Source organism: Vigna radiata, unplaced genomic scaffold (assembly GCF_000741045.1).
Source record: "Vigna radiata var. radiata cultivar VC1973A unplaced genomic scaffold, Vradiata_ver6 scaffold_285, whole genome shotgun sequence".
Classification (NCBI taxonomy): Eukaryota; Viridiplantae; Streptophyta; class Magnoliopsida; order Fabales; family Fabaceae; genus Vigna; species Vigna radiata.
Window position 1 is genome coordinate 354873 of NW_014542216.1, and position 24357 is coordinate 379229.

General features: G+C 36.4%; 1 protein-coding gene across 2 annotated transcripts in view; it reads right to left on the minus strand.

The window, feature by feature from the left end:
- LOC106779415 (general negative regulator of transcription subunit 3) overlaps positions 1–19808 on the minus strand; it is a 39792-nt gene extending 19984 nt beyond the window's left edge. For both annotated transcript variants that reach the window (XM_014667513.2, XM_014667512.2), the window contains exons 1-11: positions 19531–19808; positions 19324–19455; positions 14401–14538; positions 14256–14306; positions 12971–13060; positions 12456–12602; positions 11554–11661; positions 10589–10648; positions 9265–9960; positions 4513–4680; positions 440–605 (exon numbers count right to left, since the gene is read on the minus strand). In XM_014667513.2, the coding sequence (XP_014522999.1) occupies positions 440–605; positions 4513–4680; positions 9265–9960; positions 10589–10648; positions 11554–11661; positions 12456–12602; positions 12971–13060; positions 14256–14306; positions 14401–14538; positions 19324–19455; positions 19531–19623 (1849 nt within the window). In that variant the 5' untranslated portion in view covers positions 19624–19808. The remainder of the gene's footprint in view (positions 1–439; positions 606–4512; positions 4681–9264; positions 9961–10588; positions 10649–11553; positions 11662–12455; positions 12603–12970; positions 13061–14255; positions 14307–14400; positions 14539–19323; positions 19456–19530) is intronic.
- Positions 19809–24357: the final 4549 nt, after the last annotated feature.

Sequence of the window (24357 nt, forward strand, 5' to 3'; positions counted from 1 at the left end):
TTAGTAGCAATCTAATCTTCTAAAAAAGGGAAATAAGGAAACAATGTACTAAAAAATAATATAGAAGATTATACATCTATTTTCTCTAATTAGGAAGATTATATAGATATTTTTTCTAATTAAGATTATATAGAGATTTCCTCTAATTACAGCAATATTCATACAACAATCTTTTTGTTAGCTGTTAGTTAGATTAGTAGAACCCTCGTTGTTTTGTATAAATTGATCTCCGCAATGTCTTTTCAGTAAGTTGAATGATAATTCTCCTCACAGTTTTAAAATTCTGTTATTCTAATAGTATCAAGGGCTGTCATGCCATAAATTGGTTGTTCAACATTTATAGATTGGCCAACATTAGGATAACATTGGATTGTAACAACATATTATGAATAAATTCTACCAAAAACATGAACTTTTAAGTTAAAACATCAACGTATACCTGGATCTTTAGAAACAACTGACAGCAGTGATTGTTGGCTAGATGGGGAATTTACAGAAATGGGTGGCTGTGGTAATGAGGTGGAAGAAATACCACTAAGACCTGAAGACTGGACTCCAAGTCCCACACCAGATTGAGAAGCAACAGATGAGCCTTGAGAATTGAACTGCACATATTGTGGGATGTTATAATGGAAAGAAAGTCCAAACCAGATAGTGAAAAATCACAACAAAAAATTTAAAGCTCACAAATACCAATATATGTCATGTAATATATATCTTTCCACTTTAGAGAAAAATCAAGTTAGGTTATGAAGATGAATGTATGATACAAGAAAATATTGCAACTATTTGATAGAGTCAATTACAGAGAAGAGAAATAAAATCTTCTGGGGCCTAGCCTAGACCATTAATAAAATTCTTCAGCATGGTAATTGAGAGTATCTCAAAGGAAAATTGTAATAATCAACAAGTAAAGGTATATAATAAAGTAATTGTATGCCAAATGTTAGACAATGTAGATGTTAGACCATTAAAGGGTTACATAAGGAAGAATAAAAAAGGAGTAAGCTAGACACGTGTAATGAGAGTAGGGAGCAAGCTAGACACGTAAGGAGTGAACCAGACACGTGTAAGAAAGAGAGTTTGTTATAGTTTGTTACAAGAGAGAGATAGTATAAATAACAATCAGAATATGAGGAGAGGGGTATCGGATAATTACTTACCTTTTGGGATAGAGACTGGATCGTTTTCCAGTGGAGGAAGGTGGCTTCCTTAGGGGAATATTTACTTGTTAATTCTGTTCATCTATACTTTACAGATTAATACAGTTTTTATTCATACAGTTGATTATTTTTGTTGAGTGTGTGTGAGAGGTTTCCCATCTGTTACGGTCCTTGAGTAAAGGAACCTAACAGTAGACCAGTCAAATGTAAAAAATTTAGCCAAAGAATCAAGGAGTCTTTCCTTCTGCTTTGAAATTTTCGGTTTTAGAGAATGTTTTACAGAAACAGTTTTCAAAAACTTAAGCTTTAGAAAAAAAAGAGAGGGAAGACGTAAAAGTACAAGGAAGAATGAGTAATAGAAAATTGAAAGTAGAAAACCAAAACTCAATGTTCTGTTTTTTTTTAAAAAAAAAAAAAAAACTAAATAGAGAGGTTAGTTAAAGAGAAAATCCAAAAGCTACTCCTGTAAGAAGTTAATTTTGTTTCAAAAAATACAAATAATAAACAAACACACAATTTAGCACCGAGGTGTTTTGGTGGAGTAGGCATCCTCTCAAAAAGGAAATGCAAGTGCTAAAGCATAACCATGTTTGCCATCCCAATCAAGTTGACATGACAAACAACATATATGCTATACCTCAATATTATAAAGAGAAGAGAATACAAAAAAATAGTGGGGACATGTTAGGAATCTAGAATTGAAAAGAGAAAGAAGAGTAAAATTGTTTCTTGTATAAACTGAAAACAACACAAAATAGGAGAGCACTCTCTCCTAGAAGGGTTTCCCTTCACAATGAGCTAAAGCTCAATCTACAAAATTATCCAAAAGACCCCTCCATACCAGGACCCCCCCAATCATGTAAAAGAAACCTCACTCACCCTAACAACCTAACTCACAACTACAGAGGGCTCTAGAACGATCTTCCCTAGAAAGGTTCTTGGATTTTTGTAGCCAGGTCTTGACCCTTTGGACTGCATTTTCTTCCATGTTATTGATTGTTGGGTGTACATTTGTTGATCCTTTGATATTCTGAACTTCAAAAACATTTGTTGCCCTTGTTGTTTGACCTTGGGTGTTATTCCCTTCAAATGTGGACAACTCCACTCATTCAACCCACAAGAAAAGTGCTTCTTCCTCACCCTTCCTAGTTCCATTATTGTCAATGGTATCCTCTTCTCATTTCTCCTCCCAATTGATTGAATTTTCTCCTCCGTCTAAGGGTTTCTTTTCTTTCTTGATGTCTTGAAAAAACTCCCTACTCCTTCCCTTTTTGCACTGTAAAGAGATTTCTCACTTCCTTTTGAGCCCCTTTCGTGATTCTTGGATTTTCCATCATTTGTTTTATTTCTTGGATATTTCTTCTTCATTCTACGATCACCCTTTTTCAGTTTGTTGGCCCACCTCTCCAAAGTATTGACTCTTCCTTCCATGTTTCCACCACTCAATTTGTTAGCAACCCAAAATTGAAAAGAGAAAGAAGAGTAATATTCTTTATTGTATAAACTCAAAAAACACAAAATAGGAGAGCACTCTCTCCTCCAAGGGTTTCTCCTTCACAATGAGCTAAAGCTCAATCTGCAAAACCCTTCACAATGAGCTAAAGCTCAATCTACAAAATTATCCAAAAGTCCCCTTCATACCAGGACCCCCAACTATATAAAGGAAACCTCAATAGTCCTAACAACCTAACTCACAACTACTTCTTAATATTTTTCCTCCTATCATACACATTATATCCTATCAGGACACTACACCTAACCCATTAATCCCTAAACCTATATAAGGGAAAATCAAATATATCCCTAAACAATTTAGGACAACTAATGCTAAGAAAACCATCTCACCAAGTATAACTATGAGATTTAGTGTCAAACTCAACAATTTCATTGACACAATATTACCCTTTTTGAAAATATGCTAAAAATGAATACATACACTATTACTATTTATAAAACAATTCAACAGAATATTACGAAGTTCCTAAGGAATAATAGAAGTATTGAACTCAGCTTGAATAACAAATTAAGAGTCACGCTCAATCCAAAGATTAGTCCATCATTGCAACTTCCAAAACCAAATTCACATTTATCACTTAAACATACAAAGCATTGTGAACACCGAGATATGACAAGAAACAACCTAAAATAGAAGCATGATGATTTCTAAAAGTATTGATTCCCACGCTCAATGTCCTTGCCATGAACACACAATGTCCTCAATGTGAGCACACAATATCTTTAATTTGAACACATAATATCTTCAATGTGAGGGGTGTGTTATAGAGAGATCATAGATCAATAGAGATATGACTAAAATTATAATATATAAGTGAGGACAAACCTCACCTTACTAAATTGATTTAATAAAATTGAATTAGGCTTAAATTTCACTACCTCAATGTGGTACCTCAATATGGTATAAGATTTCTCCTTTTTGTCATAGTGATCGTAGATCACTAGAGCTATGGCCAAAATTATAGTATATTAATGAAGGCAAACATCACCTTACTAAATTGATTTAATAAGGTTGAGTTAGGTTTAAATTTCACTACCTTAATATGGTATCAATATCTCCTTTTTGTCACTACCATTTTTATCTTTATAGATACTCTTGATCCAAGTGATGATGCCACCACAGGTGGGATCGAACCTACATTGACATTCCTTCTTTTTAAGTTTTAATTATTACAAATAGAGATGAGAATGTAACTGGAGTGATTGATATCAATAAAATAATTCTTTATTTTCCATGTTTTATTATTAGGGAATATCAATCTCCTCTATATATTATACCGATTTAGTTTTCTCAATATAAATAAAGCATTCCTGTTGTCTCAGAAACACGATTTCAACCCAATATCTATTTCCTATAATTTAACAGTTATTAAAGCATGTACAAGTACAAGAGGTCTTAACAATTTAAACTGTCTTCATAAATGCTTCAATTCAACCAGAATGAATTTATAATTAAACTAATTGAAAGAAAATAATGGGACTACGCTTTTCTCCTGATTTTCATTATGAATTCTAAAGATACAAAAGCAATAAATTCAACTCCCAAATGTATTTTTGACCATGCGTATGTGTACAATATACAGCCCAAGCAAAAACAATGACTACAATACACCAGAGGGAATACACGAACTTGCATATTTAAATTAGAAAACTCAAGGATTCCAGCAAATTCAAAAGGCTCAGCACATCTATCTTTTAATTCAGGCAGTAAAGAAGTGTAGATAAATTTTAATTTTCTAACTATGCAATGAATCATCAATCTTTTGGCCAATAATGAATCTTCAATCCTTAAATTCTGTGTAAAGGAGAGAAAAAAAACGTATAAAAATGATACCTGCTGTAAGAGAGGATTTTGTTGTTGAGCAGAAAACTGCTTGTGATTTCCTCCAGTATAAGATGGCATATTAAGAAGGGCACTTTGCCCTTGTTGCACTTGCTGGAACTTCTGTAAATATCTTTCCCTCTGATCAGGAACTATTTCTGTTCTTGCACGAACATGACCCTGAAGTACAAAATAAATAAGTCCCTTCAGAGGTATAAAAAAAATAACAAACTACACAGCATGTGTCCCATCCCATGAAGTCCTTACTCCCAGGTGATTATCACATGTACTAATAAGTATGTTATGCTTTCTACTCCAATTTTGTATGCATAACTACGCATTTCTGTGTCATTAAAAATATATAGCATCACAACTTTTGAACTACATACGTTCATTCAACTAATCCGCAACAAAAGGAAAAAAGAAAACCTAGATACATTAAATGATCTACATGTACGAGACTCAAAACTGATGCAAAAAGCCAGCATCTCCTAACATAGGTCTGTATGTGCACCCAAGTAACATTTTTCAAGTGAATAGGCCTATATACATACTGTTAGGTTCCTGGGTTTGGAATCTAACAGGGACTCACTCAAAAGATAGAAACAGTAAAGAAAGAATGGGTTTTGACTATTATTCACTGTGAAAGAATCTTCTTTTTACAAGAATGGGATTGGGAGCATAACCTCCCTGTTGAGGGCATAACCCCTCTCTACAAGCTAATTGCCTGACTTTACACAAAAATACACGATGATCCCCCTTGACACAAACCGGGTCTTATTTATAGACTTCCTCCCCTTCTAGTCTAACCCATTAAGTCCTTTCTCATGTATCCTATCATTACCCACCGCTGCAAAACAACCTTGTCCTCAAGGTTGAAACCAAAAAACTGGGTCGCTTGGCTCCTCTTCATCATTTTGTTTTTATCTGAAGAGAATCCATTAGTTAACAATTTTTTTCTCTTCTTCCAACTCCAAAACTTTTTTTGTATTTTTGTAGCAGCAGCACTGCCTAAACCCTTTCCTTGTCCAGATTTGTTCATCCTAGAAGCTAAAAAGGAAAGAACTTCTTGATCTGGCCATCCAATTTCTTCATCATCATCATGTTGAGCAATTGGTTTCCTCTGAATGTCGTATTGCAGCCCTGCAAAAAAATATCCCTGCCATTGGTCTTCTAGTGTTTTATATGTTTGTGACAACCATATCTTGAATTCTCGGATGAATTTTTTGCTACTCCAAACAACTGCATCTTCTACTTTATTTTCAGCCATAACAGTCACCATGTTCCCACCATATTCTGCCTTCTTTCCTTTATCTTCACCCTTCTTCACTGTTTTGACATGCACACCACGACCTGCCCCACTATCTCTCCTGAAAACAGCAACTTTTGCCATGTCCTAGGCAGCAACACCAACAATATTTCTATCACAGTTTTTGTCTTCTGCACTCATATCTCTTTCTCTTTCCTTGCCAGAAACAACATCTTTAAGAGGGATGCGGTGCTCCTTATCCCGAGGTGGAGGTAGCCCTTTATTCTCCTGAAACCCCTTGTAGTGCTGGCAGACCTGCACTTAGCTCTGCTTCCTGCACAGCAGTCAAATCACTTTGCCCCTCTCTGTCCACCTCATTCTCCACTCGACCCATTTCCCAAACCCATGTCCACCTTTCAGCATCTGCTAGCTTGAGGAGAGTTTTCAGTTCCACCAGCTGTCTGGACAAAGCAGGGTCCCCTTTTACTCTTACCCTTTTACCCGCCAGGTAATACCCCATGGTCATTTCTTTCCAATTTATCACCTCCTCTCCCAACTTAGCCAACCAAACTACGCCCAAAATAATATCTACACCCCGCAAGTTGAACAAATAAAAGTCTTCCTCCACCGCAGCTTCTCCCAAACTCAATCGAATTTTTTCACAATGTCCCATGGTCATTTTCTTCCGCCCATCTCCTAGGCTCACCGGATACAGCTGAGTGTTAATCAAAGGTAACTTCAATTCCTCCACTAACTCCCAGCTGAGAAAACTATGGTTGTCGCCGCTATCGACGAGCACCACCACGCTTCTTCCTCCGCTCCACCCTGTCCACTTCATCATTTTAGGTGAGGTCATCCCTTCTGCTGAGCAGGCGGACAACACCCTGGACTTCGTTTCAGGTTCCACCCCTTCCTCACTCACGACTTCCTCCTCATCTTCTGTTAAAAGTAGCACGCGCAGGCTTCTCTCGGTGCAACGGTGGCCAGGGGCGAACGACCCTCCACAACAAAAACACCAGCCCTTTTCTTTCCTCTTAAGGAATTCTAGGTAAGGAAGGTTCCTCACCATTATGCCTTTGTTGTCGTTTTCCCCCATGGTGCTCACCCTCGCCGTCGAACTGGTTACTACTCTTTCTCTCCGCACCGACCCCATCTTCTCCACTCCTCCGGACTGGTACACCGTGGGTCTAGTAGGCTCTGATCGCACTACTACCCCCGTCGATCGCGACCCAGATGAGTTAATCTTGAACCCATTCCAGTTGCCCTCTCTCGCTCGTAACATCGCATCCTCCACGTTGCGTGCGACTCGCATTGCTACCATCAACTCTTGGGGATCTTGAATCTTCACCTGTCCCTTAATGTCCTCACGTAATCCGGCGAGGAAATAGCCCAAGACTTGTTCTTCAGGTACGGCCTTGGTCTGTCCCATCAAAGTCTCGAATTCGCGAATGAATTCCTCCACTGTTCCTTCTTGGGGCACTGTCGCCAATCTCTCAAATGGCGTCCCCCTAAAACCTCCTCCAAAGCGGTTGATCAAAGTTGCCTTCAGGCCCTCCCAAGAACGGTTCTTGGCCTTTTCCTTCTAGACTTTGAACCAATAAGCCGCACTCCCCTCCATGCTGAAGTAAAAACTCCACCTTGTCTTCGTCGTCGTTCACCTTCTGGATATCAAAGAACCTCTCCACCCTTTTGATCCAACTAAGGGGCTCCACCCCTTCAAACGTAGGCAAATCCACCTTTTTCCGCCACGGTCTTTGATCGTCATTGTGGCCTCCAGCCCCTCTGCCTCCAACTTCCCCAACATGTCGAAGTGGATTATTGTCAGAATGCCCCTCCATGTTATTGGTGTTCGTTCCCAGTATCCTCCTCATTATCTGCCGCAGATCCTTTCGTATGGCGGCTGACTCCACTTTTATCCCCTCCACGGTAATCTTTATTGCCTCCAACCTTCCCTCCGTATCTCTCTCCATTATTGCGAACGTGCCCAATTGGGATCCCGCAATTTCTTGATCAGTTTTCTTGATGACTTCTTGATCCGGCAGGTCGGACCAATTGTTAGGTTCTTGGGTTTGGAACCTAACAGGGACTCACTCAAAAGATAGAAACAGTAAAGAAAGAATGGGTTTTGACTATTATTCACTNTGAAAGAATCTTCTTTTTACAAGAATGGGATTGGGAGCATAACCTCCCTNTTGAGGGCATAACCCCTCTCTACAAGCTAATTGCCTGACTTTACACAAAAATACACGATGATCCCCCTTGACACAAACCGGGTCTTATTTATAGACTTCCTCCCCTTCTAGTCTAACCAATTAAGTCCTTTCTCATGTATCCTATCACATACTCATCCACAAAATACTTTCATATATAAATTTAATAAGATACAAAAGAGAAAAGTAAGAGAACAAGAAATCCTCAAGAAATGTATCAAAAGAAAAAGGAAAATGACGAGCAGGTGAGAAAAGTTTAGTTACAGGTACTTCTCATAAAACTTACAAAAAAATCAAGTTCAATCTACAATCATCACCTGTGATAAACCACATACAACTGTATGATTAATGAAATGATAAGCCAAACAATTATTGAACGCATAATTCATTTTGAAGAGTATATATTGTTCTAGTCTTCTGGACATTTCCATACACATCAATGGATTCTCTACACATACCTTAAAACACATTTCATATACATCACGATATAGATGGTTTAGCTTGTCTTTGTCTACTGGGTGAAAATTTATCGTAAAACATGATTAAATATGATAGTGATAGGAGATCCTCTATAAAGAGATGGGACTATGTTAGGAGAAACATGAGGGCAGCAGCAGATCAAACCTTGGGCTTTGTACCAGAATAACTGAAACACCGCTGTGTTTGTTGAATAGAAGTGAGAATAGTAAAATACTAAGGGCAGGGCCAGAAGGGTATTAATTTCGTGAAGTTGCAAATTACTAGTGGTCCCAAATTACCTGGGGACTTTATCATTCTCTTTTTTATAAAGTGTTCCATCATTCTTTCTTTTCATCTCTTCTGATCCAGTGTGTATCACTTAGGAAGTACAACAAATAAAATACAATAGAACTGAGCGTAGCATGCAATTTAAGTAACTGTATGTACGACTCAGTTTAATAAAATGATGGATTCTGGAAACCAAATGCATACACGGCTTAAGTATTTAATTAGATTTCAATTGAAGAATTCGATGTCTTGTACCTATAAGTAACTAAATGAACAACAACCAATAGTATAACAATCTAATTGCACATTATTATTTTATCCAATATTATTTTTTAAGGTCTGTTGATACACGTCTATCTTCGGTTTGGAATTATATAAAAGTGCAAATTCAACCAATATAGCATTACAAACAAATTCCAAGTTAGATCATTAATGAATAACATACTTTATAATTGAAGAAAAAAAGTAACAAACAGTTCACACTTCAAGTACAATAAATAAACAAAACGCAACGTGGCAGTTGGAATAGCAAAAGAAAATTTAAGGGCAAAAGTGTACCACGTCATTTTGATTCTGGAAGGGGCTTCCAGGTCTCCACTGCATGCCAGGAATAGCAGAAGGGGAGAAAACTCTCCCAGACAAAGTTGCACCTTCATTGGCATTACTAGAGTCAACTGAGGATGTTCCATCAGTACCCCTTGCAACCTGAGGAATAATCATTCTATTACTTAAAGGGGATACGAGAGTTGGCACCATCCCATTGCTTCCGAGTCTATCATCAGCAACCAATATGTTTCTCTTGGTTATTTCAGAAGTTGAAGAAACTGAACCAAGGGGCCCATTGCTGGAAACCATGTTCCCAGATACAACAGGTATGTTATTTGTTATTTGATTTGACAGGCTGTTTCTGCCGATATTCCTTATGAGTGCAACATCAGAAAGTGATGGAGATGGTCTTCGGACAGGGAAACTATTAATATCATCCTCTTTCACAGTGCTAGACTGATTTACAAATGAAGCATTGACAGCACTACTAACTTCCAAGGAACTCCGAAGAGAATTTGAACCAGGTGTGACAGATGAAATGGGCGGTGGACTTGACAAGTTAGGCACCATAACATTTATAGAAACAGGAGTAGCAAAATTCGCCACTGGTGTTGTTGCAGTAGAACTAACTGTACTACTTTTAGGAGGTGGAGTTCTTGCACCAACATCAGAATTGCTATCCTGAGAAGCTGTATCATCAGCTTGCTCCTGAAAAGAAGCATTTGAAGATTAAAAATTGGAGTCACCCATACAAGGACCAATCAACAACTGATTTTCCCATAAGAAATAGGTTTTTGTGTTAAGTGGTAGTTGAGACACAACCACTTGGTGGAACTAGAGTCATGATTGACCATCATGTACTATTCTTAAAAGGTCCCATTAGAAAAATAACACTAAAAAATGTTAACATTGGATTGACTGGCGCCATATGTAACATAAATATTGTTAACATGGTCTTGAACAACTACTTCAGTACTTTCTTCATTTCTTGCACTATTTTTTGATTATTTTTCTTTAATCAACTCATCAATTTGTTAAGACATATCTTAAATTGATGCCACTGACAATAAGTTAACACACTTGACAATTAAAAATAAAAATTCCCATAAACTTGGAGTGAACCAAAACTATGCATAACCTATCCAAAAGCGTTTATATATCATTGAAGACCATCAAAAAACACTTAGAAAGGAAAAGTAAGCCTTATATCTCTGACAGGCACATCAATTTTTTGAAAAACTGCATAAATATTCCTCTGAAAACTTCTGAAAAAAAGTTCCCTACATATCATAATAATTTTTTCAGCTCATAAAAGTGAGAATAGAGGAATACACACAGATGTTTGTGATGCTGAAGCTGATGTTGGCAGAGGCTTCAAGCTAAGAACAGGTGCCACCTGCCATAATAGCAAATAAATTAGGAGATCCATTTATAGAAAAATTATAATATACATACAGGAAATTTCAACAAAAAATATGGATAGCAAAATCGTACATTTGAACCAGCAGAAACAATCAAAACCCAGTACAAAAAATCATTAAGATTGGAAAAAAAAATTACTGCGAGCAACCATTCATCTGCCAATGCCATGAAGTGACACGGACCAGCAAAATCCCAAAATCACTATAGCTGTATAGTTAACACAAACATGACCTCTATTCCAAAGTTTAAAATTATTTTTCTGACTTCAATTTGCGAGTATAATATATCATTAGGATCAATAACTGCAATTGAGGTATGGTCTATTTTACGTGCTACCATGGCTTTGTTTTTAAAAGACATTTGGGTGGGTTAAGAAAGTAGGGTGTATGCGAGCTTCCCTTGAAATTGACTCTTTAGGAATATAGGACTTTCGGACATACTAAAACAAGTTCCCATGCCAAGGGCTAAAGGATATGAGTGACTTGAAACTCATTTTTTGTCCCCACATATAACAATGTTCTAACGCAGGTCCACTATAATATCGTTAGAATCCATCACTACATTCAAAGTATGTCTATTTTGAAGCTCAATGCTTCCATCACAATTTTTTCCTTAAAAAGTGCCTTGGTGGGTTAAGAAAAGTGTGTCCCAGTCCAGTAACACAAATCTAATCTGCATAAGATTAACTTATTAACTAATTTTCAGGAAGTAATTCTTTAATTTGCAGTTTATCACAGCTTTGTAATAAAGACAGGAAGAAAAAGGGTATCTCAACAGAAGCTAGAAATCATGCAACTACAGATGCATCAATATGTGTTAGTGTGTGTGGTTGTGCACCTCTCAGTATTTGAAACATAGCAATAATTGTTAAACAATTACCTTAGCAAGACCAGGGGGAATTGTTACAATATCTTCAAGTGACTCCACCTTATCTAGGGGTAATGAACTATATAGCTCATCAACATCACTAAATTCTTCAAAGTCCTCCTATGAAAAAAAGAAAAATAGGTTAGACAGAAAATTAATACCAATTCATAAATTTTGCACGGTATCTGTCAGAAAAACTGTTTCTGATAATGCAAAGAGGAGAAGTTGCTCTTAAAATAGAATACAAGTACATAATAACTAAAAATCTTAATTTATGATGGATATAAATCCTAATCTAGTCCTACAACTCAGGAGCAGTGATCTGTAAAATAAATATAAATATACTTTCAGCCTTTTAATCCTCCTAATTATCCTATTAGTCCTGCAATTAATTTCTAATTCTGTAATTAAAACTGTACAGGAAAATATTAACTGCAGCATAAATCATGGATTCCGAGATTTGTACAACTCACGAACTTCTATTGACAGAAGTTATATATAGACTCAAAAAGCTCAGCTAACTGACTAGACAAGTTATAACTTGTTGAAGATCCCATACCATTCAGAGATATGACTAAAATAGAGTATATAAATAAGGTACACACCTTGAATTAAAGGCTGACTTTGAAGGATTTATTAAGACCTAAACCCACTCTCTCAGAATAACAACCTGACAGTGACCAACGTAACAAACTACTCTATCAGAATGCAACATATAATGATGGCTATGACTAACAGTCCGATAAAAGGAGTTACATACTCCCACAAACTAACTAATTGTTTGATAAAAGAGGTTATTTCTTACACTAACTCAAGACCCTCTGCAAGGACCATATAAAGGGTAGATAAATAAAGTAACTCAATTATAGTGCTTAAAAGCAGAATGGAAAATGTTTAAGCTATGCAAGACAAACCTGATTACGCTCTACATAGTCATCCAAGAAATCTTTGACATCATTCACCTGCTCTGGACTTAGTTCATCATTATCAAGTAGCCTCAAGATAAATTCACATTTCTTTACATGAGCCTTGTGCCGAGTGATTGATGTTTCTAGATGTATCTGATCAACAGACACAAACATTTGAATAGCCATGACTTAGATTGACAGAAAAACTATTTCTGATATTATTCACAGAGGAGCAATTGGTCTTGAATAGAATAATACAAAGACTTAATAATTGAAATCCTAATTTATGATGGATATAATCTATCTTTATAATTCAGGACAAATGATCCCGTACAATAAATATAAAATATACTGTCAGCATACTAATTCTCTTAATTGTCCTCCTAATCACGAAATCTAATTAAATCTCATAATTATGTAATTAAAAATATATAAGGAAATATTATCTGCAGCATAAATCAAGGGATTCTAACATATAAATCATCAGTCCCAGAAACTGTATTTCCTTTACTACAACATACCAATCTGGGTGGCTTGTTCTTTCCTTTCTTTACAGAAAGTCCTTCAAGCTCAGCTTCAAAGTTATCGATCTGAGACTCTAATTCCCCAACCTACTCAAACATTTAAAATAACAATTTCCAGATGAAGAAATATAAATAAGCTATTAAAAGTTCAGACTAAATACAACCGTTTCTAGATATCACAGAGAAACTCAATGTTAATCATTACGTAAGCAAGCACTAAATTTGTATAAACAGAGACACTCCAATATTTATCAATATGATGTGAAGCAGGTAGAATAGTTGTGTAAACATCATTATGGAAAGAAAATTTTGACAACCAACTTCAAAAAAAAAAAATTCACCAGTGAACCTGCAATGTTTTCCACATTGCAACCTGGAAGAACTATTAGTGACAAAGCAAACATGACTAATCATGTTACGGAGTGGACTTTAAGCCTAACTCAACCCTACAAAACCGGTTTGTAAGGTGAGTTTTGCACCCACCTATATACTTTAAATTGGTCTTATCTCTAGTCGATGTGAGACTTCCAACACACCTCCCTCACGCCGAGGTATATATATCTCAAGCGTGAGACTAGATATTAATGGGTGATCCAATAACGGGTGGAACAACATGTCCAAACAAACAACAAATATCTCAAGGATAGGTTCTAACCATAGATCTGATACCATGTTATAAAGTGGACTTTAAGCCTAACTCAACCCCACAAAACTGGCTAGTAAGGTAAGGTTTGCACCCATTTATATCCTTTAAATTGGCCTTATCTTTAGTCGATGTGAGACTTCCAACAAATCATTATCTTAATACTATGAAGTTACATGAAGTATACAAGCTATTAAAGCAATAATTAATGTCCATACTTTGATCACAACTATTGAGATCCCATATCAACTACAAATATGGCCACTGTAGAATTTATAAAGAGAATTAGGCAATCTTCATCTAAAGGGATAGCTTTTGGAATTGACTTAGCCCCAAGATAGTTTCAAATCCCACGGTAGATTTTAAAATGATTCATCTTCAAGTATCCAAAAAATGAACTTGGCCCCACCAACTACCACACAGTCAACTTGACCATATGACTTTCCCTTTCTAAAACAATCTCTATATATGTCATGTGCTAGGCAGGTGTATGTGTGTTTGTGTATTTATAAAAAGCATTGGGTAATGCTCACTTCAATGACATCATGAGCTAAACTTTTGCGTTGAGTTAGGTTTCAAACCAAATTCAAGAAAAAAAAAAGTGAAAATGATAGTTATTCATGGCAATCAATTTTGTACCACATTGTTCAACCAATCCCTTGTCTCCGATTTAGCCTTCTCTCTAGGATCCTGTCACAAAGGATTGAGAATGAAAAACTATCATCAATACACCTACACCGGCCCAAAATATATAAAATAAAAAAGAATAGAGTTAAAAACTCACAGTTTTAGGTTGTTGACCTAAGCCTTCTTTAGAGAATGCTTTTGTCTTTGTCTCCTTCTCACATATCTTGAATCTTTCCATTTCACGCTCAATAAGCTTGCGTGCATCCACCAAAGCCTGCTCATACGAGGCACTTACCTATGTCACAATGAGTTAAAAGACAAGCAAATGTCAAATTCAAAATCAAGTTAAAAATAAAAATTTTAGTATAAGATCATTTCATACCACTTAAACAAGTCAATCCAGCAATACAACCATCTAAGTACAACCAAAAGAAAAAAAATGCAATATAGAAACGATGAAGAGAGAAGACATAGCAAACAAGACTTAACTGAACCATACTAAAATATGCTCTGATGTTCTACGATTTATCATTCAATCAAAGTGAATAAAAACTGTTAGAAATGGACTTTAAACCTAACTCAACCCCACAAAACCGGCTTGTGAGGTTGAGTTAGGCTTAAAGTCCACTTCTAACGTGGTATCAGAACCATGATTAGAGCCTATCCTAGCGATATTTCTTGTTTCTTGGACATTTCTATTTCCACCCATTGTCTAGCCGCTATTGGACCTCCCAATTTCTACTATCACACACGAGATGTCTATACCTTGGCGTGAAAGGGGTGTGTTGGAAGTCCCACATCTACTAGAGATGAGGCCAATTTATAATATATAAGTGAGGTGCAAACCTCACCTTACAAGCCGGTTTTGTGGGGTTGAGTAAGGCTTAAAGTCCATTTCTTAATATAATATCAGAGCTTGTTTGATCTAAAAATCTTTGTACCTTGAGTGGACAGTCTTGCTCCAGTTTCCTAGCCAAGTTTATGCTTATGATCCTTACATCAATTGAGTGTCTTTCGCAAGAGTCACCTAGAATCTTCATGACCAACAAGTTGGTTTCCTCTGATAACAGCTAAAGAAGTTGTTCTTCTAGACTTTGGCCCAGTAAAATTAGAATGGGTCCTTCTCTAATGCCCAAACATTGGCATTCTCATTGGCTTTCCATTCATATGCACCCAGAATCAAAGGGACCTAAAGTCTTCTGGGAACCCTAGAAAGGCAACTTCCTCCACTGAACCAGCCGCCGCCAGCCGCAACCCAATCGATCTCCGCTGTCGATCACCGCCGACCACAGTTTGCCGCCAGCAACCACTGTCCGCTGCCAGCCACCGTCGCACTCTCGTCCGATGACTAGTGGATCTGGACCGCCTCCTTGAGCTATGGCCAACCCCGCCTTAGTTCGGACCAGACTCCGCTCAACGCGCCTCCACGCACCGCCTTTCTTCAGCTGGTCTCGGGTGCGTGTTTGTCACACGCCGCCTTCTAGGCGTCGGCATCAAACCGTGTCGTTGTCAGTCGTCTCGCCGGAGCTTCCTCTCTCTGTTTTGACCCTCCATAACAACCACTGCTGTCATCTTCGTTGTCTCCACAACTACCTCCTTCAAAAATGCAAACGTCGAACCTTAAGCTTTCTCTCGGGTTCGATTTTTATTTCTCTTTGTTTTGCAAAACCCTAGGTCGTATTTTAGATCTATTTTCGTCTCTCCTTTCCGATCCTCTTAATTCGTCTTCAATTAGCGATTAAGGATGGTGTCGGACACTAGCAAGAAGAAGGCTGCTCAGAAGAAGGCCGTCACCGCTGTTGCCGTCGCCACAGCTGCATCTTCCAAAGCTGCGATGAGGCCACCAACGGAATAGCTGATATGCATATATTTGATCGGACCTATATCGATGTCCTCTGTTCACATCCTCTTTCCATAGATATTCGAATAGAGTCTCTATCTGTTACATTCCATGGACATGATCTCATTGTTGATTCTGAACTGGAGGTTAACTATGGAAGGCGTTATGGTTTACTTGGATTAAGTGGTTGTGAAAAATCTACACTGCTTATAGCCATTGGTCAGTGGGAACTTCCAATTCTTGAACATATGGATATCTATCACCTAATCCGGGAGATTGAAGCCTCTGACGTGTCTGCATTGAAAGTTGATAAGTTGTAAGAAAGGTTGAAATTGGAGAAAGAAGCTGAAATTTTTGGTGGCACGGGATGATGGAGGTGGTGAATCCCTGGAACATGTTTATGAACGATTGGATGCCTTAGACGCAGCAACTGTAGAAATGCGTGCTACGGAAATCTTATATGGTCTTGACTTAACAAGCAAATGCAAAAAAAAAGACACGTGATTTTTCTGGTGGTTGAAGAATGAGAATTGCATTAGCACGAGCTCTATTTATGAACCCAACCATTCTTCACAACATCTTCGTCTTCTCGCCCCACGCTTCCGCATTGGCGGACCTCCCTCTCGTTTTTGTGTTCTGGTTTGGTGCGTCTGATTACTACATTCTGGTTTTTGTCACCACCAATGGGTTTCGCCTCACGTTTCATGACCAGGACCTTTCTTCCCCCTATCACCTATGGGTTCTCACTTCGTTTCTGTTCCTCAAGCAACAGAGCTTCGTTCCGCTGTTACCACAGTCGGCGCCGCACAGTCAGTCGTTGGCGCAGTCAGTCGCCGTCACCGCAATCAGGTGTTGTAACATCTGCAGTTTGTTCCTGTCACCTCAATAAGTTGCCGCATTTTCTTTGGTCAAGATTAAGAGTGCCTCATGAAGTGCACTAGCCGTCGTTTCCACTATTTGTGGGGAAATATTTTTCAGTCCCTGTAGAGAACTTCCTTCTTGGGCTAGAGTTTAGCCCGTACTTCTTGTGATACAGTGTTAAGTATCACCATTTAGGAGTAGTCCAACAGAGAACTTTGGACCTCTAACCTGTCTTTGGCCTTTTGATGCCATGGTGTTTTTCGTTTCTGCCAATGCTTTGTTATAACAGCTCACTGAGAGTTGTTCTTTGAGAATGTGGCAGCAAAAGAAAAGATGAGACTAGCCTTCATTAGTATGGAGGGAGGAGCCAGCCTTTGGTTCCAATTTTGGAAAAAGAAGACCAAGAACCCTTCTTGGGAGGACCTGACAATAGCTCTAATCAAGCGATTAGGAGGGAGAGACAGGAGCACTGCATTTGAAAAACTGGTAGTAATAAAACAAGATGGATCAGTGGAGGACTACACTCAAGAATTCAAAAGGGTAGTGGCACAAGCCACTGAGATTTCAGAAGATCAACTACTGGGTTATTTTTATGCAGGATCAGGCCCCATAACCGAAAAGATTTGCTAAGGGCTATGGAAATAGCCAGGGATGTGGAGGAGGTAATAGCAATCCCAAGGCAAGATAGGGGAGGAACAAGTAAGGGAACTCAATCTTCTGAAAAATATCAAGAGGGTTTGGGGCTGTATCCAAAACAGAAACATACAGAGGGACAAGGACTGGGCAAGACACTTCTAGTAACATAAGCATTACTAGAAAAGAAGGTGCTAATACTATGGTGAGCTCCAAAATGGAAAGCAATTCAACAGGGGCTAACAAAAACAGGGGAACAAGGAATTTGCAATACCCAGGAAATATTCAGAGAAGGGAAGAAGGAAGATGCTTCCACTGTAGTGGTCCTTACAACCCAAGCCACAAGTGTCCGGATAAGAATATTAAGGTCTTAATCATGGTCGAGAATGAGGAGGAAGTTGAAGGGGAAGAGGAGAAAGAAATGGAACTGACTGGTTTTTCAGCATGGGGACTGACATAGTCCAATACAATGAAATTGCAAGGGTGGGTGAAGGGGAGACATGTGCTGGTGTTGATTGATAGTGACGCCAGTCACAATTTCTTTTCGACCAACTTCTTGGCGGAGCTAGGCTTGGTAGCGGAGGAAACACCTTCCTATAAATTTTGTTATACCTGAAGAGGTGTTGGAGAAGCATTTGAGGCATGGTAGACTAATCTTGTGGTGATTAAGGAAGATTGACAGAGGTGGGAAAGTGACTGCATATGTCTTCATTGGAAGAAATAAGTGTATAAAATGGGACAACCTCAAAGAAATAGGCATCAACAAATACAAAATATTGATTAAGATCAAGATAAAATTGATAGTGTTTGATAATTACGGTGAAATGTGCATTCCCATAGCATCAGGTTTTCTTTTTTGGAGGTAGGCTTCTTTAATACCAAAAGATAAGGATCATGGGCGTACCAATTCTACCATGACCCTCTAAATCCATCAACAATTCACACCTCGTATGAAACAACAGGTAAAGCATTATATAGAAGGGTCCACCCACTTTAATACCAAAAGATAAGGATCATGGGTGTACCAATTCTAGCATGACCCTTCCTCAACAATTCACACCTCGTATGACACAACAGGTAAAGCATTAGATACTGAAGGGCCCACCCACTTTTTTAAATTCAATTAAAATCCAATTCTTCATAAAGGACATTGTTGATAGGAAGATATTAAGTGTACTACTAGAAGCTGTTAGAACCTATTAGAAGATTACTATTAGAAGATTCTAGAGATCTATTTGTAATCATTACTCGAGAGCAAAAGTTACCTAAAGTTGTTTCAACTCGAAATCAATTCTGGTCCCCAAAATCAATTTATCAACATGAAAGCAAACACTAAAGGTAAACCATGTTAGGTGGTATTTCAATGCTATGTAATTCATCACGAAACCAAACACGCAATAAAACAAACTAACGCCATACCACCCATGCACACACAGCGTTTTCGTGTCTTAATATGTTGGTTCATCACACAAATTAGCTTAAGTGTGATTCTAAGTCTCACATTATCTCATAACAATACAATACAGGGTGTGTTTTGATACAAAGCTAGAAATGCTTTTAAGAGGTTCAGGGAGCTTCTCTGCCAGAAAAAGCAATATATTTCCAGTAAAAAAGCCTCAAAACCACTTCTAGGTTGTATCCAACATACCCACAATATAATTCGACCTTGCAAGTATTATCAATGGAAGGAAATACATACATACATACATATATATATAAGATTAAAAGAAGAGAGATAATCTTCACCTTCTTATCTTTGATTTCACTGGATTGAATCCAAGTCTTAATCTGGTCCCTGTACCTCTGCAGCTTCTTAATCTCCTTCTTCAGGTCAGCCTCGAACTTCTCCTTCTGGTTCGCATTGTCCGTGTCGTAAACCTAACTCACCAACCGCCACATGTCATTCAGAAACAGAAGAAACTCGAAATTGAAGAAGATGAACAAGGGAAGAACCTTGTTCCAGATGCTATCAAAGACTTCGACGCCTTCCTGAACCTTCTTCAGAACACGATCAATCTCGCCCTGGAGTTTCCGACTCGCCCCCATTCTCGCCGATTCAACTCATCCAACTCAGGCCTGAAATTCAATCTCTTTCGAAATTTTCGATTCTCCGTAGGTAAGTTCAACCTCTGTCTCTCATTTTTGAAGCTATGTTTTCCTCTTTTTCTTCTTCCCCGGACAGTGAGACCCACCCGTTCTTACAAAAAGTCGTTGTTATCATTTAGCTTTAGTATTTATCCAGAAATAATAGTATTTATAACGTTTGTACTTAAAAAGAAAAATTATTACAGAAATTAAGAAATTATCACAGACATGAGTTATTATGTCTTAACATGGAAGCACGAATTGGGGAGATAGAGTGAATGGATTTAAGATAATTTGATAATAAGTTAATTGTTAGTTTTTCTAAGAATTTAAAGGAATGAAAATGGATTTAAAAGAAAGTTTGTAAAAGTTAATGTACGATTCAAAGAATATAATAAATAAAAAAATTGTTTTAATTGATAAAAAAAATGAAAGATTATCAATAGTGATAAAATTAATGTAAAATAATATTTATTAATAATATATTTATTGAGAAAAATATTACAAGAGGAAAAAGAAATTAAAATTATTTTTTAATATAAAATAAATTTTTATTTAAGTAAAATGCAAAATATAAAAGACATTTTATCTTGAAAATGTATTGGGGAGATAGTGATAAAGTTCTCTTTCAAATGGAAAACAAAATAACAAATATTTAATATTGAAATTTTTACTAATGAATGTTTATGTAATAATTATTAAACATATATCATTATCTAATGTTTATTATTTCATTTTTTGTTGGACAAATTAATTTGAGTATATTATGAAAGCATTTCTTTTATAATTTCAGTTTAAATTTCTTTTTAAATGCTCTCCTTAATTTAAATAACTATGTTCCTAATTTAAATAAAAGGTTAAGCAACTTTAAATCACAATAACCTTTGATTCAAAATATAATAGTTTTTCTTTATTTAATTACTTATTATTATAGATTATTAAATTTTTAAATTATTTTTATCATCTTAAATTAATATTATTGTTATAAAAGATTTTAATAAACGTTATCAATTTTTTAAATCTTTTTCATTATTATTAATATTAGTTATACAAAATATATTATTATGATTAATTGATTCTTTAATTAAATTTAATTATTTAATTGCACCTTAAAAAAAATATCCCACTTCAAACAAAACGATGAAAATAAGGTTTCATCAACTAGGAACTAAGTTCAACAACCTTCACAAACTTCTCCACGCACCTCCACCACCTTCAGAAGTCTATCACAGATCCATCATTGAACAACCACCTTCATACGTACAAAACCTTCACAACCACCTCCTCAGGCTCTAAACCAACATACGTACATAACCTTCACAACCACTTCCTCAGGTTCTAAACCAACAAATCTATCACAACTCCAGAACCTTCAAAGACACGTACACGTATACCTCTCCTAGCTTTCACTTCTTTATAATTGTTTTTATCTTTTTAATTTTTTTTATAATTTTTTTTTTATCTTCTTTTATTTTGTTTTTTAATTTCTTATTTTCTTTCAATTATTTCTATTATTTTATTTAACTAATCCTTTTGTATAGTTTTTATAAGAACTAATTGTTAGAAATCAATTTCGTATTCGTTGAGCGAAGACTTAGGATTTAATTTATCTTTTTTTATTTTGTTGGCTACTATCTTAGCAATATTGAAGTTTCTATAGTTTAATAGTATTAATTTGATGGCGTCAACGACAACATTATCAAATTTGGTGTCATTGTCGAGGAACATGGTTAGAATTTTTATCGTTTTGGTTCTTATTTTATTTTTATTATTTTAATTTTATTTTTTTATCACAAACATTTTCTTTTTCTCTATTTTTTTTCTATTGTTTATTTTTATTAGTTATTTTAATTTAGTAATGAACCCAATAAATAGTTGTTTTTTTCTATTGCTTATTTTTATTAGTTATTGAGATCCCAGGACATTTGGAATATGGTGCAACATGGGTACAATGAACCCGATGAAGACCAAAATCAGACGGTGGCACAGATGACAACATTGAAGAAATCACGTGCAAGAGATGGGTCAACATTGTATTTTCTCTACAATGTAGTAGATGAGTTAAGATTTGAAAAAATAATGAATGTCGCATCAACAAAGGAAGCCTAGGAGATATTGGAGGTTGCATATGAAGGTGACAACTACGTTGGACAAGTCCAAATACAAGCTCTCACAAGGGAGTTTGAATAGTTAAATATGGAGCCAAAAGAGCAAGTAACTGAGTACATAACTCGAGTGGAGAAGGTAGTCAACCAACTCGACAAGAATGGAGAACAAATGCCATATATTCGGGTTGTGGGAAAAATCTTAAGATCATTCATAAAAAATTTTGAAAGTATTGTGTGTCCCATCGAAGAATCAAAGGACTTGTCATAATGGATGAACTTGCTGGGTCATTAGAAGTCTACAAAAAAATGATATGGAGTTGGGATGATCAGGTTGAACCTCTTGATCAAGCACTACAAGCACAATTTGACTCAAATGAAACTTAAAGAATTTAATTAAGGAGAAAGACAACATGACCAACATGAAGAAAATAAAGAATCCAAATTTGGTTGAAAGAAACAATGATGGCAACCCCTTTAGGGACTTCCCATCCAAAGAAGTATCAACTACAACTAAGACTAAAGAAAGGGAAGTAGAATAAAGATTTCCAAAAATCTTTCCTTATCTAAGTCTTAGATAGATTTTTTTTAACTAAATACATTTACCTTGTTTTGTAGGTCACCAATAAAGATGGGAAACATACCTTGCAAGGCTAGCCAAGCAAAGGAGGACAAAGTCAAAAGCAAAGAAGAGTGCATCTACTACTGGCGCTCAGCGCACTCTTTGTACCACTCAGCGCCTGCAAAACAGCTTCCCCTCTTTTGAGCACGTTTTCAATGATTCACACATGGAACATGTGACCATCCTTGAAGCTTCTTCTGCACACTTCTCTTAGAGCTTCATGCACGTTGTTAATATCTCCAGTAGCTTGCTAGGCACGCTTCTCTTCATCTATAAAAGAGAAGTCAGTTCCTTTGTAATGGTAACTAAAATGATAGTAATGAAATACTGCTGAATTTCGGCAATTCTTCTTCAAGTTCAAACATTGTGCATTGTTATCTTGCACTTCCTCTAGCTTCTTTCCCCTTTGGAAAGCTTTCTGAGTTAGAATTCTATCTCCACACTCATCCAAATACCACCAGACATTATCACAAACACCTTCCTGCACCAGAATATCCATCAACTTCTCCCAATTCGCTGCATCATTCTACATTGAGGAGAGCTTTGCCTTGATCGGTGGAGCTGCTTCCATCAAACAAGCTTAATGTAGGGCGACGCACATGGAAAGTGGGATGAAGGAAGGAATATTTTAAATGTATGGGGGAGTTTTGTTCAGATAAATTTAAAATTTGGGTAGTTTAGTAATTTCATTTGAGTCTTTATTGTTAATTTGGAAAGCACTAGAGGTAGTTTATATTTTGTGAGTTAGTTATAGGTTATTATATTGTTTTAGTTTTTATTTTGCTTAGATTTCAGTACGTTTTAGATTTGGTTTTTCCAATTTTTATTTGGGCTTGTTAGTAAATGGCCTAAGGCCTAAGTCATGACTATTTAAAGCCATCATGAATCAATGAAATTTTGAATGGATGATTTGATGAATCTTGAGAGTATCTTGAGAGTATCTTTCTTTCTTTAAGTGGATATTTTGATGAATCTTGAGAATGTATTTCTTTTCTTGAGCTCTTCTCTTTCTCTTTTTTCCTTGGTCAAAGGAATTTTGCTTTAATAGCTCGAAGAGATTTCCTTGCTCAATGGATGATGATATATCTTCATATTCATCTCTCTTTGATCATCATCTTCTTCTTTTTATCTTCTATTTATACACATTGATGGTATAACCGTTATGTCGATGCTTGTCTTGAGATATGTTCTTTTCTGACTATTGGTGTAGATGTCTATCTTAGGAAGGAGTCTTTTGTCATAGTAGACGTGTTTTTCAAAGCTTTTATCAAAAGCATATTTGACTTCTCATTTGGCATGACTTTTGATAAACTAATTAGTTCTTCTTTTATCTTCTTCTTTCCAACGTTCATTTTGATTCTTATAAGATTATGTAGATGAACGCTTGTAGCAATTGTCCTACATAAGATAGAGCAGAAGTTTGTACAATATTTATGTCCTATTTCCTGTTTGCTTTTATGTTTTCAAAAGCTTCCTATGTTTTCTAATATGTTGTTTATGAAGTTGATATCTCTTAGTTTGTAAGAGACTCCTTCTTGGTCGGTGTTTTACTTGTTGTTTTCATAATTTTGTTTAGAGCACTTTTCCTTGGAACAAGTTCCCACACATTGCTTCTCTTGAATTGGTTCAATTCTTCTTGCATTGCCAAGAACCAGTTTTCATCTTTCAATGCATCATTGACATTCTTGGGTTCAATTTGAGAAACAAAAGCCACATTCACACGTAATTGATTTAGTTGTCTTCTTGTGGACACTCCTTTTGTAATATCTCCTATGATGTTGCTTTTTGACATATCCTTAGGATTTGTCCAATCATTGAGAGGTTTTGGGCTTGTATCTGTTTTTGTAACAGCAGGATTTTGTGCTCCTTCTTCTAAGGAGACCTTTTTCTAGTTTTACTTGTTTATATACTTTGTTTGGAAGACAAAAAATAATTAAACTTCTATTTGATGCTTATTGTAGAATGACT